Source organism: Parasteatoda tepidariorum, chromosome 9 (genome assembly GCF_043381705.1).
Source record: "Parasteatoda tepidariorum isolate YZ-2023 chromosome 9, CAS_Ptep_4.0, whole genome shotgun sequence".
In the NCBI taxonomy this organism is placed as follows: domain Eukaryota; kingdom Metazoa; phylum Arthropoda; class Arachnida; order Araneae; family Theridiidae; genus Parasteatoda; species Parasteatoda tepidariorum.
In genome coordinates, this window is record NC_092212.1 from 27932171 (window position 1) to 27948530 (window position 16360).

The 16360-nt window shown below is 28.5% G+C and overlaps 1 protein-coding gene and 1 long non-coding RNA gene across 3 annotated transcripts in view; one reads left to right on the forward strand and one right to left on the reverse strand.

Annotated features, from left to right (window-relative positions):
• The window catches only part of LOC139426401 (uncharacterized), a 57505-nt gene extending 47871 nt beyond the window's left edge, over positions 1–9634 (reverse strand). The window contains exon 1 of the long non-coding RNA XR_011637673.1: positions 8750–9634. This is a non-coding gene — a long non-coding RNA (uncharacterized lncRNA). The remainder of the gene's footprint in view (positions 1–8749) is intronic.
• Positions 9597–16360, forward strand: part of LOC107446479 (homeobox protein unc-42-like) — an 89488-nt gene continuing 82724 nt past the window's right edge. Inside the window, exon 1 of one of the 2 annotated variants that reach the window (XM_071185179.1) lies at positions 9597–9872. In XM_071185179.1, the coding sequence (XP_071041280.1) occupies positions 9752–9872 (121 nt within the window). In that variant the 5' untranslated portion in view covers positions 9597–9751. Of the gene's footprint in view, positions 9873–10152; positions 10722–16360 lie in introns of those variants that run through there. The other variant, XM_043054190.2, reaches the window with a different exon arrangement.

The following is a 16360-nucleotide window of genomic DNA, read 5'->3' on the forward strand; positions in this document are numbered from 1 at the left end:
AAGGGTCACCTCAGGCACTCTATATATATATATAAAATAGAATGTATTTGTTTAACTATTTTCATAAAATTACCAAAAACAATTCCAGATTTGATTTAGTACAGCTACAGTGAAAGCTCAGGTATCAAGTTTCATTACAGTGTAAGGGTCAGAGGTGTAATAAAATTTTGAAGCATTTCAGTATTATGAGGTAAACAGAAAAAAAAATTGGTTGAATTTTATTTCATTAATATTCCTCAATTAAACTATTCAATACGATTATCAATATATATTAACATTTGGAAAAATATAATTTTAGATCAAAAAACTTCCAAACATTCTTTTTTAATGATAAACTGACACTTTAAATTTGTTCAGTTTTTACTAATTATTGTTTATTGTTAATTACCACTTTTTAGAGTTTTGGAAGCACTTTCCTTCACTTCTTTTTTTTTTAAAGTTAAGAGTGGAGATAAGGGGCTATATGATTTGTCTACTGTTAAAAATTCGTTATACCAGTGACTACCGCTATTAATCTAAGGACGTACACATTTAAAAAAAATCATCCAGAGTACTTATTTGAGTATGAGGTCTGGGTTGCCACGGCCGCGTAATAATATAGTAGTAAATGGCAGAAATTTATTTTATTTTATTTACTCTATTTAATCATTAAATTGTAAGTGCTACCGTGACTTACGTTGGAAAGTAAATATATTTATTTAAAGCGAAAATATTACTTGCATCTACATGCATTAGTAAACTGATAAAATAATATGCTATGAAAGCTGAAAATTTTAATGGATTTTTACTATTTTCCAACTCACGAGCAGTCACCACTTTTTTGCCGTTTCAAGCGCACATGGCAGGTCTGTACAGGTTCACTCTTGTATGAAAAAAATTTTGAATTGGAAAGGAATTCGAAAAAAATAGACGCTTTCAATTATTCGTAAATACAAAAAATAATAATAATAATAACAAAATTTAAACGAAGGAACTTAATGGGAAAAAAAGACATTAGTAATGTGTTAAGTGGAAACTAAATTTGAAAATTTTTCAGTGGCAGCCATTTAGTTCTAAATATGAAGATATCAAAATGCAAAGTTAAACTTTTTTTTTTCACGAAAATGAAAAAATTGGTAACTAAATAATTTCATTGTCAGAATTTATATTGAATAAAGCAAGACATTTACAAAACATCGACCAAATTATTTTAATACTTTTAAAATATATAAACAGTTTTGAAATTATTTATAAGTTATGTAAAGATGGTTGGTTTATTAACAAATGTGCTACTGATTCTTTTTATTTATTTAACTATTTATTTTTTTAATAAAGATGCTGTTTTCATTAATATTAAATGTGATTGCGAAAGGTAAACGGAACGGTTATATAATTACTTAGCAATGATGGGAAAATAACGCTAACTGCTGTTGAGTTCATATGCCCCTGAAAAAAATTAAAGAATGGTTGTAACACTAATATAAATTTTATATTATTATTTCTGAGATGCCAACTTGCTCCGGACAAAAGATAAATATTTTCGAATGGTAATCTTTTAATGTATAAATAATGCTTTAGTAATTTCGATTTATAGGATTTTTACTCACCACTACTTTTAAATAATTCAAAAGCATATATAATAAACCACTCGATTGTAGATTTGACCCACTTGGGCCTAAAGATAGACCACTTTAATCACTACTATTACAAATGAACCTATACTACAAGGCGTTGGACTGTAATGCTTCTATCTTTAACTATGAGAATCTCATAGAAAACGCTTCCCTGAGGCCACTTGCACACTTTTTTATATGTGATGCAACACTGACCATTTGAGTTTTATCGCAATGGAACGTATATAGTGATATTTTATATGGCGATATTCGATACGAAAGTACTATAAAAGAGAATCTAAATATATTTAAAGCGTTGACAAAAATCAACTTGATTTGAATGGCATTATTAACTAGACTAAGCTTTGGAATGATGAATAAGCATTATGAGAAGGGATGTATAGGTGAGACATGTTTTTGTTATACTGACGAACTTCATTATACTTATTATTAGGGGAATTATACTTATGTATTTTTATTTATTACTATTCATCTATTCATATTTATTTTTATATATGTACAATCAGCATCATCTCTGATGATATTCACTTTTGTAATGTGCCCGCATAATAATTCTTATTTTTATTTCTAGTCTACAAGGGCCAGATGGCATACTACCTCAACTATCCTCACCTCATGATGAAGGGATAAAGGGTCACCTCAGGCACTCCAGCCAAATGACACGACTGCAGTTATGACCTTTTAAAAAATTGACAAAATTTTTCGAAAATTTGCAGATTTTAGTTTGCAGTTCTCCTTCGCTTTTTAATGTATTTTGTCGAATCCGGAACTGTTGGCAACTTTGCTATTTTGTTTGTAGCTACCAGAATATTGCATTTTCACTAAGTAAATATATATAGATCCAAAGCTTGTTGATACGAAAATTATGAACATTTATTAATTTTTTTGGTGCGCATGAGCCCAGTCCCGAAGCGTGCTGCCTTTTAAACTGAACTTTCTCATCTTGAAGAAGTTTCTCGACATTATACTGTTTTTAATAGTTTTATTTATTTATTTATTTTTTAGCAGCCCACACAGAGAAAAGGTACAATTTCCGATCCACATAAGAAGATACTTCACGGAATTAGAATAGTTTAAAGAGTGAAGCAAAAAAGTCGAAAACCAAAGGGTAATTAAGATTATAATACACTAAATAATCGTTATTTTTCAAACAATTTTTAAATCAAGTTCCTTTTTTTCCAATATAAAAACAAAACAAATAAACAGTGTAAAAGCGAATTTTTTTACTATTTAAAAACTTTATTTATGAAATAAATACATTATGCAACTGGAAAAAGTCAAAATATATTTTACGGAAAAATATAAATTGTTTAATATTTCTAAAAACATGCATTATTAATTCTTTCTATTTAAAATAATGTACTGACGAAGTAAAAAAAATGCCCATTTCTTGCATATTTAATTATTATTTTTTTAAGCTAAATTTAAATTCTAATTATTAATTTATTATTTTTGAATTATTTACTAGAATATTATAATTTCAAATAAAACATAAAATTATCATTAATTTATAAATTAAAAGCCATAAAAATAATTAATGTTCCCAAGATTTTTTTTTTTTCAAAAGGGAAGAAAAATTAATACTTTAATCTAATTACTAGGTGTTTATACTTTTTTTTACGTAAAAGTAAAGTGACCAGGGTTCTCAAAAAAATGAAAAGCTAGTTACAAGATTTCTAAAAAAAGATTCGAAAGCTCACCTCTTTACCTATTTAAAAAAAAATACATGCTATTACTTATTTAAATAAAATAATATCTGAGTCGGTTCCCTACTCTAAGAATATTAATTTATAAAGATAAAGCATTTAATTTTCAAGTATCAGCGTCAAAATTTTACTACCCGTTTTTTAGTTTCTTGAGGACGCTGGCCAGGGTACGTAAGAATTATTTTAAATTTTAAATGGAAATTTAATTTATTTTTAAGTCAAAGTTTAAAATATCAGACGAAACCTGAACACACCATTATAATAAATAACGCAATATAATATTATATTAAAGCGCAAAAATCAATAAAAAATATTTAATATCCATTATGAGATGTGAAAAGTTAGAGTTGAATCTGAAAGAGCATTTTACATAATTTGCTAAAATTTATTGGAAATTTACGTGCAAGAAATTATGTAACTCCAGTACTGGAAATAAAAAACAAAAACAAAGAATGTTATTTCTAAGGTAGTGTGGGTTAGTGTTGACGTGTAACAAATAATTGACGAATGAAATTTATGTTATTTAACAATCAAAATGTTTTGTAAACTTAGTTGAATTATTTAAACTGTATTACAAATTTAAATGCAGCACACTTAATCCTTCAGTAGCAATTTAAATAAACAAGGTTTTCCTGGTAGAAAATGTAGATTCTTGTTTTATTCACCGTTTTTAACAATAAGCATTTTTTGTTGTGAATGTATGTGCTTATTACACATTATAATCCTTAGCGGGACAGAAATTTTTAATGAAAAAATTTAGTCGAGAAACGCTAAGAGAATTGTAGTCATCGTACGCGAGTGAATGAAGTACTTCCTGAAGTGAATGAATGAAATACTTCATCAAGTGAATAAGTATTGAAGTTCTTCTTTACATTTTTCGAATTAAAAAAATTGACTGATTAAAAGTCGCATTGTATAAGAGATAAAAACTAATTCAGCTTTAGTAGTTAATATTATTATAAAAAAATTATATTATAGCAGGAAAAAAAACTGCCCTACTTATGACTTTTAACCAAGTGACTTTTAACCACTTCCTTTGAAAGGGTTAAAAGTCACTTTTTCTTTTTCTTTAGTTTAAACGCTGTGGGAACTTGCTAATACCTATTCTAAGGATCATAAAATAAATAAATAAATTTTTTTTAAAAAATGAACGCGATATTTTTTTACGCTTTCCTTATTGGTCCTTATAAACTTAACATTTCCTTATAAACTTAACATTTCCTTATAAACTTAACTGTAGAGCTTAATTGCAGATTTGTTTAATTGCAGAAAGAGCTTAATTGCATAATTTAAGAATGGCTACAATCAGGCAACAATGGCTACAATAGAAGAAAAGTAAGAACTATTTCATTAAAGATTTATTAGAAGACGGGGCTAATAATACTTTGCCTTATTTTATTTTGCCACTATCTAAATTGAAAAAAAAATATCACGCAAGCATAATGAAAACTAAATTTGATTAATTATGTAAAAATTAAAGTTAAAACAGAAACAATTCAGTTACATTAAACATGCACATATTGATATAACCACTTTAGATGATATTTTTTGATTCACAAATACCCCTGAAGATGCTCTTTAGTTATATATTAAATTGCCGGTAATGCAATTTTTTGCATACCTCTTGATTTATAAATACTGTAGGCAGGGTTGAAAGCGAGACGGAAAAGAGGAATGGCTGGTAGTAAAACCATTTCAGTTATAGCTAGTTTTGGGGAGGAGTTTACTTATTCTTTTTTTTAAATTTTTCAACAATATCTACTTTATCTTGGAAAAGAAGCAGTTTTATATATATGCCAGAATTATAAAAGAAATCTTGATAGTTACAGATATTTCATTTTTTTCCAAAAAAATGCTGGAATGAAATGTTTTACGTACCACGTTTTTCTCTTTTCCGTCTTGCTATATAAGGGCTTTCACCCATGACTGTAGATCACAATTCTTATGCACATATGTTTTCTTTCAAAATAATATGTAGTGGTGGTTACAAATATATTAAATGATTAAAGTTTATCTCACACATTTTTCTATGGAAAAATTCTGACTAAGTTTTGCAGGATAATATTGTATGTTAAATGCTAAAGTATTACATATGAGGTTATTTAACCCTTTGGGGCCGACTGTCACAAATACGTGACAGCATAAAACCGTATCAATCAGGTTAAAAATATAAAACTGGTAATCAAAGTATTTCTTTAGCAGTTTATTTGTGGGCGGAGTAATAATTGTTTGATTTATTTAATTCACCAATCCTTTGTTCAAAATAAAACTATTTAGTTATACTTTGAATTAACATTGATTATATATATGTTTAAACTAACAATAATTAAAGTAAAAGCAAAGTAAGTCTGTCAAATTAGCAACGACTACATTTAAGTTACCTTTTTTTATTTAATTACGACTTGATTCTGATTTTGTACGAATGCTTTTCTGAATCACCCGTCCCCAAAGGGTTAACTCTGAATTCCGAGTACTTTACCTGCTTAATATAATTTTTCGATTTTCTTTTAAAAAATGTGGTTACTAATTATTAGGATATAAAAACATTAATTTTCGACTTTTGATGGCGCCTTAGAGGTGACATCAGAGAGCAAAGGGTTAGTTATCAAACGTAAAATGTTTAATTTATTTGTATTTTTCCCGTAATTTATTAATTATCAATTATTAATTGATTAAGAAATTTACATTCTCACCATTACAACATTTGTACAACGTAAAATAATGATGCAAAATTACCTTTATGATATGAGTAACGGAGGATAAGGGCTTAAACTTTGTTCATAATTTTTAATGAGTCTGTCACTTTAATTTTAAAAAATATTTCAAAAATTCATGATATCAAATAAACATATAATTATACTTATTACGTTCTTAACATATCTTTGCTAGCACAATTGTCTTTTTGCGTCTAAACTAAACAAAAAATATGCTATCAGTTTTCATCTTTATGTCAAAAGTAACTTGACAGACTGCAAAAGTTTTGGCATTCAATGGAACAACATATTATTTAAAACAATTTTTTTTTCATTCAAATGTAATTCAATTATTTTATATCAGTTGTAAGATGTGTACTTAACCATTTCAATCAGTGCTTCTACCTCTAAGCTGTTAATTAACATCGATTTTTTTCGATCGATGGATTGATATGTTTGGTTTGATCGATTGAATGCCTAATGATATAAAAATCAAATTAGACTTTATAAAAAAAATATTTTTTCTGCTAAAAAATATTAAAGTTATACATGTAAAGTTATCTATATATCAAGGTCGTATTGAAGCTTAAGTGTCAAAATACAACTAAATTAAATTGAAACTAATAACTAAATTTTGTAAAGAAAACAAGGGGAAAAAAAAGAGAAAAATAATAATAAAAATAACAAAAAACCGGAAAAAAGGACAATAAATTAAAAAAAAATTTTTTTTAACAAATCCGGAAAATAAAAGATATAATCTTTTCATCAGCTCACACGATTATATCCTCAAAAAAGAGTGCTTTCCAATATTGCATCAATATAGCCAAAGCAAAATATATCAATACAGAAGCGTGAGAAGCACTCAAAAAATTTTACAAAAAAATTACAACAAATAAAATAGAACACAATAAGTAAAAATATCACGTAAAAAAAGAAAAGAAAATATAAAGAAAAAAACGGAATAAAACATGAAATGAAATCTATAAAGCGAGCAGCGAATTCAAATGAACTTACATGAACGGGAAATCTTTCCAGAATGATTTAAAATATTTTCATAACGAGATTGCCAGATTGCAAAGAAATGAAAACAAAAGCGTAAATTGAGCTAAGAGCGTAACTAGGGGAGTTTTGTATCTTGCTGTATTACTGAAGTGCGTTTGATTTGTTAGTTACCGAGGATGGACCCGAAAATGGATGTGCGCAAGGTAATATTATACTGGATAACTTAAAGAAGTTGACAATAAATAATTTTAGAAAATAAATATTTATTTGAGAAAAAAAAATATTTAAAATAGGAAAGAGAAAGAAACATGAATTGCCTGTTTTCCACATAATTTTAGCCACGGATTTGCCCGAACATATGTATAGATACACAAGGTTAATCTAATGACAGTAAAATTAACGCTTTCCATTGCAGTTCTGCCAAACTAGCAACGCTTATTCTAAAAATATTACAAATCATTAAAAATATAAAACTATTTGCTTCTAAGCGTTCATCACCTTTTAACAACCATTATTTTTTGAACAGCAAAGAGCTTAAGTACATGTCTTTTCTTAATTTTACACTCTGTGATCGCTGTCACCAACGCGTTGTTTGTCCAACAATATTTGGACACGACAATATAATTTAGAAAACGGCAAATAATTACAGAGTAAATTTAGCAAATATTTGACTATTTTTGCTCGCTTTTTAAAAGGTATAACTCTAGTACTCTATAGTGGTGAATTATATAAGCCTTCAAATTATTTAGAAATAGTGGTGGATGAAAATCTACTAAATTGAATTTATTAAACCAAGAATTACAATTGATAATCTACCACTTTAAAATATATATTTGCTGTCAGGAGCAAGTTAGCATCTCTGTACAACTTTTAACCATTATATAATCACCTGTGACATCCCTGAGATGCAATATGAGATCATGCATAAAATGAGTTACTGCATCATATATGCGTGAAAGCGAGACGGATAAGACCAACTTTTAAAAAGTAAAGCTGGTAACTAGCAAAGCTGGTAGTAAAACCATTTCAGTTTTAACTTATTTTCAAGAGGAGTAAATTTATTTTCTTCTTCAAACTATTTAACAAAATCTGCTTTTTCCACGGATAGAAGCAGTTTTGTATGTATTCCATAATTGAAAAAAAAAACTCGTAGGTTAGAGAAATTTAATGTTTCTGGAGAGAAAAAAATATGCTAGAATGAAATGCCTGCCGTAGTAGTTTTTGCCCTTTTCCGTCTTGGTATATCTAGGCTCTCAACATATACGATCATATACGATGAGATTAACGAATCCTAAATTACAGTGTGAAGGTAGTGTAATAATTAAAGAGATATTTTCTTCTTTTATCTACCACAATAAAAGGTTTCAAACAATCAAGTCTCAGTTCCAGACGCAATTTTGTTTCTATGCTTTTCCATTCCGGAGGACATTGATGCCCTTCGTCTCTTAAAGAAATGCAAATAATGAAGCAACTCTGTTACCATCTTAGAATTAAGAAGTACTAGGAAATAAATTCTGTTACGATATCGTTAAATAAGTTTGTTACCATCATTTTCTTTTAACAATTTTTTTCGTAATCAGCCACTCAGCTTCAACTTTTGCCATGATATAAATACAATTAAGAAAACTTTGCTAAAGAGCAACGTAATTGGGACCCAACTACCACCTATCAGAATACACAGTTAGGGAACCACTGCCATTCCAAAAAAAGAAAAGTTCACCTTGTTCTTACTCACCTATCTCTTCCGGATTTACCAGAGGTGACTGGACGTCTTTCAACTCCAGACAGTTGGTCGTTCACAGAGGGAATTCCTCATGAGTGACAGCAAGACGCACGATTCAGAAATTTGAAACAGGAGAAAAAGAATTCAGGATCTCCCCGAAAGCGATCAGAAGAAAGGAAGGAAAAAAAAAGTATTTTTCAGTGGTCGTCCCTAGATAGTGGTAAGGAGGTCTCTTTTCCAAGGTGTCCGTCGGGCTCAGTCCCTTCAAATGTTCTGTTTCGTCCGCCCCGTCCGCAAGCCTACCTTCCCAATACGCCCGCCTCGCCTTGCTGATTGAATTTCGCAATCCGCGAACGTAATTTAGACGCTAAATTTACGTTATAATCATTTTAGCTGGGGAAAACGTCTTCTTTTGTTTGCCCTGAGTAGTGCGCATTACGGGGACCATCATCCTTTATTTACTTATCACTTTTTTGCGCTCCACCCCCCATCCCCTCATGTCTCCCTCCACTCTTTTTGGCATGTCATTCTCTCCTCTTGCGTTTTATTTTATTGGAGAGATTTTTTTTTTCCCTCCCTTCTTCTTAAAGGAGAATCTCCAAAGTTTGTTTATATCTACGCAATTATCCCCTTCCCATCTCAATGACCTGGTTTTAGGAGAAATGACCGAATCTTCTTGGATCTCTTTTCTTAGGAAAGTGAGTTATTGCATCAATTCTCCTCTCATCTTTAGATGAATATGGGAGGAGCTAGAGACGATATTCCGCATCAGCGAGACCGACCACACCCCGTCACCATCCCGATCCAGCCAATGGCGAGAGAGGGGGGCGTCCCCCCGAAAGACGACCCGGGCATGCGGAGGGTATTGGAGGATCCGTACTAGACAGGTGATCCTTATAAGGCCGTATTCGTAGCGGTAACTTCATTAGTCACTTTTGGTTAGGCCGTCAGTTTCAACTGTGTTGTGAATCGTGTCTCTCCCATCAAGCCCCATATAGAAGAGGCATAGGCAAGATGGCCGATGACCAAAGACTACTGACCGGTGAAGACCGGACGGACAAGAGGAAGTGCGATGACTTTGCGGCCCTTTACGGCCTCGAGGGCGCAGCGGCGAGGGCGCTACCGGACCATTCCGGTAAGTCCTCTCCTTTTCACTCCAACCCTACCTCACCTCTCACTCTCTCTGCCCGTAATAAATTCAATAAATCAAGCCGAATTATAATGCACGCGGCGACGGTAATTGAATCGAGTACCCAAAATCTTCATTTTCAGTTTCTAATATAGAAGGAAGAGGAGGTTTATTAAATTCGAAAATTCTATTAAGGCCCATGTCGCCCATTTGTTCGCCTAATCCATTGGAATGATTGGAGGTGGCACTTTTTGTGCTTGCCTTTACGCGCCTTTTCCATCTCTTCACTTCAATTCTTCCCGTCAAAGACAACTGCCCCAGCCTTGATAACTTCTTACTATACTTGACCTTCGAATCTTTTGGCTTCTTTTTTTAATTCCGACTAACTTATTTAGATTTTTTTTAGAAATTTTTTCCTCGGTCTTTTTTCAGTTTTTTTCTTCTTTCTCTTAATCACATTAGTGGTCGCATTGACAAGGATAGACTTCAATACACTTAATTAAGGCAAGTGGTTTACCTCCACTTCATTAATTTTCTTTTAATTCTTACTAAACAAGATAATTGTTTTTAGCAGACGATCTAAAAATAACTCTTTCATAATATCTTTCCAATGTTTTTCTGGAAATCGTTTGAAGATTTTTCAAGTGTATTGTTCGCTTACAATAGATGCACGTTTACTATACTGAAGAATATTTAACATAAATTATCTATATTACTTAACATTTAATTTTTCGAAAGTGGTTTGGGGCTAAATTATTTTATTACTATGGAGTTGTGGCTCACTGAAAATTATTTTTACTCTCTACTTTTAAGGACTTTGGTTTTCTGAAAATACTTTATCTCATTGCAAACCAGGTGAGTTAGAATTTTACGTTAAGATTATAATATATTGTGAACTAAACCAATGTGTTTATTTGTGGTTATTTGTTATTATTTTATCATGTTGAAACTTTTTAACCTAACATAATCTTTGAGCATTTCAATCATTTAATAATTGCTGAAATATTTGGAATTCTAACAAAATATTTAAAACTTTTCCTAAATAAATTTGATAATTAAATGCTTTTACTTTCTATAATATTACATTACTTTTTAAATTATTAGTCTGAATTCAATTGTACTTGTATTATGCTTGAATGAATCAAACTGTTTACTTAATTAAAAACATATCATAGCATAATTTGTCAAATTATTAACATAATCATGTATGTATTTTAATGTAATTTTCTAAATTATAGATATAATCATGAATGAAATATTTTATAACATATATATTTATTGATTTAGACCCAAACGTATCATAATGTATCGAACAATTCATTTAACTATGAACGTATCATAGTATGATTTGTCACATTATTAGCATAATTATAAATGAACCATTTTATAATTTACCTACATATTTATTAATGTATCAGCAAAATAATTGTTAAATTGCTTACATAAATAAAAATTTATTATATTTAAACTCTTTAAAAATGTGATTCTAAGTTAATTTTTTTGTTCTTAATATATTTCAAGTGGATCTATTTTCATTTGAATTGAATATAATATAATATTAAAGATGAAATATTTTACATTATGAATCTTTAAATTTGTTTAACTTTTATATACTAACAGTTTGTTAAATTTTAAATGTTTACTTCTCTTGATAGAAAAACAGAATCCCCTGAGTATCTCTTAAAATAACCTTTTTTATATAATATTTTATAAAAAACATTTGATAATCGGGATGATAACCGATTCATTATAGTGTGTATGATAATCTTATTGATAGCTTATTGAATATAGTCTATTTGGTAATCTGATTGATTGCCTATTCATTATAGTCTATGTGATAATCCTATTGATAGCCTATTCAATATAGTCTATTTGGTAATCTTTTTGATAGCTTATTCAATATGTTCCATTTAACACTAGATTGCCTAAGGAAATCATTTTGACTGCTTTTAATTTCAATTAAAAAAACAATGATGTATATAATATCACAATTTCTTAGAATTTTGTACAACATATAAATTTTTTTATTGTTAATATTTACTAATAACTTGCTATATAATTGTAAACATTATAAAAAATATTAAAAATTAATTTTAAACAAATTTCTTTACTCATTAGTTATTCTTTTACAATCCAGTCATTTTGACTGCTTTTGGGCAATATAGTTTCAGTCTTTCTAGTGTTAATAATCTTTTTGATATCCTATTTGATATAATCTATTTGATAATCTTTTGATATTAAAAAATCCAAATTATAGTTTTTACTTAGATTCGATATTGACAACCATATATATATATATATATATATATACATATATCGCACCCCGGCAAGAAAAGTGTCATAACTATGTCGATATTTATATAACGTGCATGTTCGTTATAAGTTTTTGTAAATTTGAACATGCAAGCAAAAATTAAGAGATCGAAAAATAAACTGAAAGAACAAACATCATTTTAAAAAAATTTGTAGCATTCCGAACAAAACTAATTTCAGATTTAAAATCCACGAGCATGAATTGCGTAAGGTCAAGTATTTGTATAAATGCAACAAATAATTTGTTGCATTACATGCAACAAAAAATTTGTTGCATAATATTTTTCAGTTATTTTGAACTAAATTAATACAAAATAAAGAAAAAAAGTATGAAAAATATGTTTAATAAAAATTTTGCTTCATAGAGTTAAAATGGAATTTTTGAAAAAGAACAGAATCCTCTCTTATAACATTGACATGAATATTTTACATGTCGCACAGTAAAGAATATTTTACATGTCGCAATAATGAATCATTATAGTTTTGACAGGAACACAGGTTGTCATTTTTCTTTCAAGCTCATTATCTGTTAATTTAAAAAAAAGTATATCAAAAATGACTATTTAAATATGCATATTTATGCATATTTATTAATATGTGTTCTATTGTCAAGAACGATGAGTAAAAATAGTTAACGATGAGTAAAAACTGAAAAATTAGGAAATTTCTTTTCCTCCATAAATACATTGCTTTTTAATTTGCAACTTCCAGAAATTAGGAAATTTCTTTTCCTCCATCAATACATTGCTTTTTAATTTACTGCTTCCAGTGTTAAATCTTGTAACTACACATGAAAGTGTACACAGTTTTACCAATCTGCAAATATTAGACAGATTTTTTTAATTACAAATAACAGGAATGTTCCATTTGCCTACATTAACCTATTCTCTCCGATATCAAGATGGGCAATTCCATATGTGACGGAATGACATTTTGACTTGCAAAATAACAATTAATTGAAGTTTCTATGCATCTAATTTCAAATAAAATATTTTTTTTCTCATGCATATCATTATTATTGGCATAATGCGCTTCATAAACTAAAAAAACAGGATTTTCTATCTTTTTTACTTTTAATTTTACGAACTTTTTATTTGCGTGACGGAATGACATTTTGGCAACCAAGCTTTTGGCATGCCGCTTAGAACTGGTAGTTTCTGCGAATTTTGCAGCTATTATTTTTCTGAACTATTTTATACTTTTAGTATAATGTGTAAGCAATGTAAAATGTGAATTTGGAAAATTAACCTCAGGTTGGCTAGCAGTTATTAACATCTATTTGCTGTGACGGAATGACAAAAAGTTTAGTAGAAGAAAGNCTATTTAACACTAGCTTGCCTAAGGAAATCATTTTGGCTGCTTTTAATTTCAATTAGAAAAACAATGATGCATATAATGGCACAATTTCTTGGAATTTTGTACAACATATAATTTTTTATTGTTAATATTTACTAATAACTTGTTATATAACTGTAAATAATGTAAAAAAATATTAAAAATTAATTTTAAGCAAATTTCTTTACACATTAGTTATTCTTTTGCAATCCAGTCATTTTGACTGCTTTTGGGCAATATAGGTATATACTAAGTTTCAGTCTTTCTAGTGTTAATAATCTTATTGATAGCCTATTTGTGATAATCTTTTGATAAATAAAAAATTCTATAGTTTTTACTTAAATTTGAATAATCTTATTGATAGCCTATTTGTGATAATCTTTTGATATATAAAAAATCCAATAGTTTTTACTTAAATTTGATATTGACAACCATCTCTAGATACCAGAATTTTTTTTTTTCCTATTTAGCTCCATTTGATCAAAAACATTCTCTTTCCATTTTAAAAACAATTTTGTAAAAAGAAATTATAAGAAAAATACTTTTATTTCTATAGAGATTCATTTCATCATTCAATGGTATTTTTCGTTGGATTAATAATTGTTTTTACTATCGAAGATTCTCGTAACTGTTGTTAATCCTACAGTTAAAGCAATTTAAATAGATTTTTACTGAAACGTTTACAATAATAAAATTAATTAAAATTTGTTGCCACCCAGACTTTAACAAGCAACTATTTGATGAAATTTTTACTCTTGATTATTCATGTTCAATAATTTTACAAAGCATTATTGTATTAACATATTAGTGGCAGTTTTATTATTGATTAAAAATACATTCCAAAGAGATGCCAACTTGCTCCGTTTTGTAAAAAAATATTTTCCATTGTTAAGCTTAAGTTAATTCTGTCAACAAAAAATAATAGTTACTCAAAAACTAATTTCTTAAAATGGATTTTATTTATCTTAAATCTATAATTTTTTCAAATACTTAAAAGTAAACCAAAAAATCATTTTAACTTCGTTTTAGTGAGTTTTCTTCCGGTTACGTTTTCGTCTGACAGCATAGGCAGAGATGCCAACTTGCTCCGGACAGTATATATATATTTTAAAGTGGTAGTTTATCAATTATGATGTTTGGTTTAATAAATTCAATTTAGTAGATTTTTATCCACCACTATTTCTAAATAATTCCTAGGCTTATGTAATTCACCACTTCTTACACTTACTTCATGCTATACCTTTCAAGAAGCAAGCAAATATAGTCAAATATTTCCAAAATTTACTTTTAATTCTTTACCGTTTTTTTAATTATTTTGGCGTGTCCGGAGCAGTTGGCATCTCTGCATACAGATAAACTGTAAATTCATTTCTAGTAATCGGAGATAAAATTTTTAAAGTACTTTGGAAAGCTAATGAACTAAAGATTAAATATGGATAATAATAAAAAATAAAAGTCGCCAAAAATGCGACTTTTTACCCAGTTAGACACCTTAATCATATAACCATTAAATTGGATGAGAATATTTATATATCCTAAGCCCCAGTTCTTTAGACTATATATACTATAATATAATTATAATACTTAATATAATTATTACATACTATATATACTTATACTTATTTTACTTAATTCTAGGACTGATTTTCTTTCCCAATATGTAGAAAATGCTCTTTAACAACTTAATATTTTATTTAACCTCGTACAAATGTACCCATTTTTTTAAAAAAAGGATTAACCCCTGAAACAACGAAAATAAATCTAAATGTATTTAATTAAAAATGAAAAATATATTCTAAATAATCAACAATATTTTGATTTACTTGCGTGTACCACTGTGGAGTTGTTTAAAGATTATAAAAGCAACTAAAAGAGCTAAGGATTTCCGATTTGCTTATTTTTTCTGACTATGTATGTTTTCTGACTATGTCTACGATAAATGATCATTATGATCCTGTTATTTTCAATTTAAAAAAGAAATATTACAAAAAAATTTGTGAAAAAAAAATTTTATATACTGCGTAAAATTTAAATTTGAAATGAAGGTTTGGGGAAGGAGGAAGTTGAAAAAAAAAATTTCTCGAAAGAGTTTCCACATTTCAGAAAATAAGTTAAAATTTAAATTTCGTATAAAGTGAAACTATATCTTTTAATTAATTTTAATTCTAAAATTTTCAAAATCAGATTGCTATATTTAAAGTCAAATCAAATAACAGGAAGGTCATGTTCCCACTTTCTGACATGAGCATGAGAGGCGAATTCTAATTTTCTTATTTCTGTTAACAAGAGGAAGGGTAAACCAAAATTACTAAAACTATGCTTAGGTAATATTCAGACGGTCCCCATATCTGATTAATTTAAGGGCATATATTGAAAGCTTGATAGCCCTTTTCTTTGGTTTAAGGCGAATACGAATTTTGAAGAAATTCTGTCAACAACCACGAGTGTAATTTTTACTTCATAACAACTTGAAAAATAAATAAATAAAATTGTGCTGTTTTATAGTAATTTATGAAGATATACGTTTATTTACTATGAGTTATAACTGCAGTACTTCCAATTTCTTGACTCAAGATGTTTCTCAAGTATTTAAATATGTTCGGAAATTTCATGTTTTATCTTCTTATTATTTGATTTAAAATGATTTTGAATACCATGACCCAAGGCCTAAATGTAATACAGGAAAGTAAAAAAATTGGTATTAAATCCCTTTCATTTGAACTGGTATTCGTAAAGAGTAAAATAAGGTCGAACTGCTTTAACCCCTTGGGGACGGGTGATTCAGAAAAGCATTCGTACAAAATCAGAATCAAGTTGCAATTAAATAAAACCAGACTTAAAAGCCA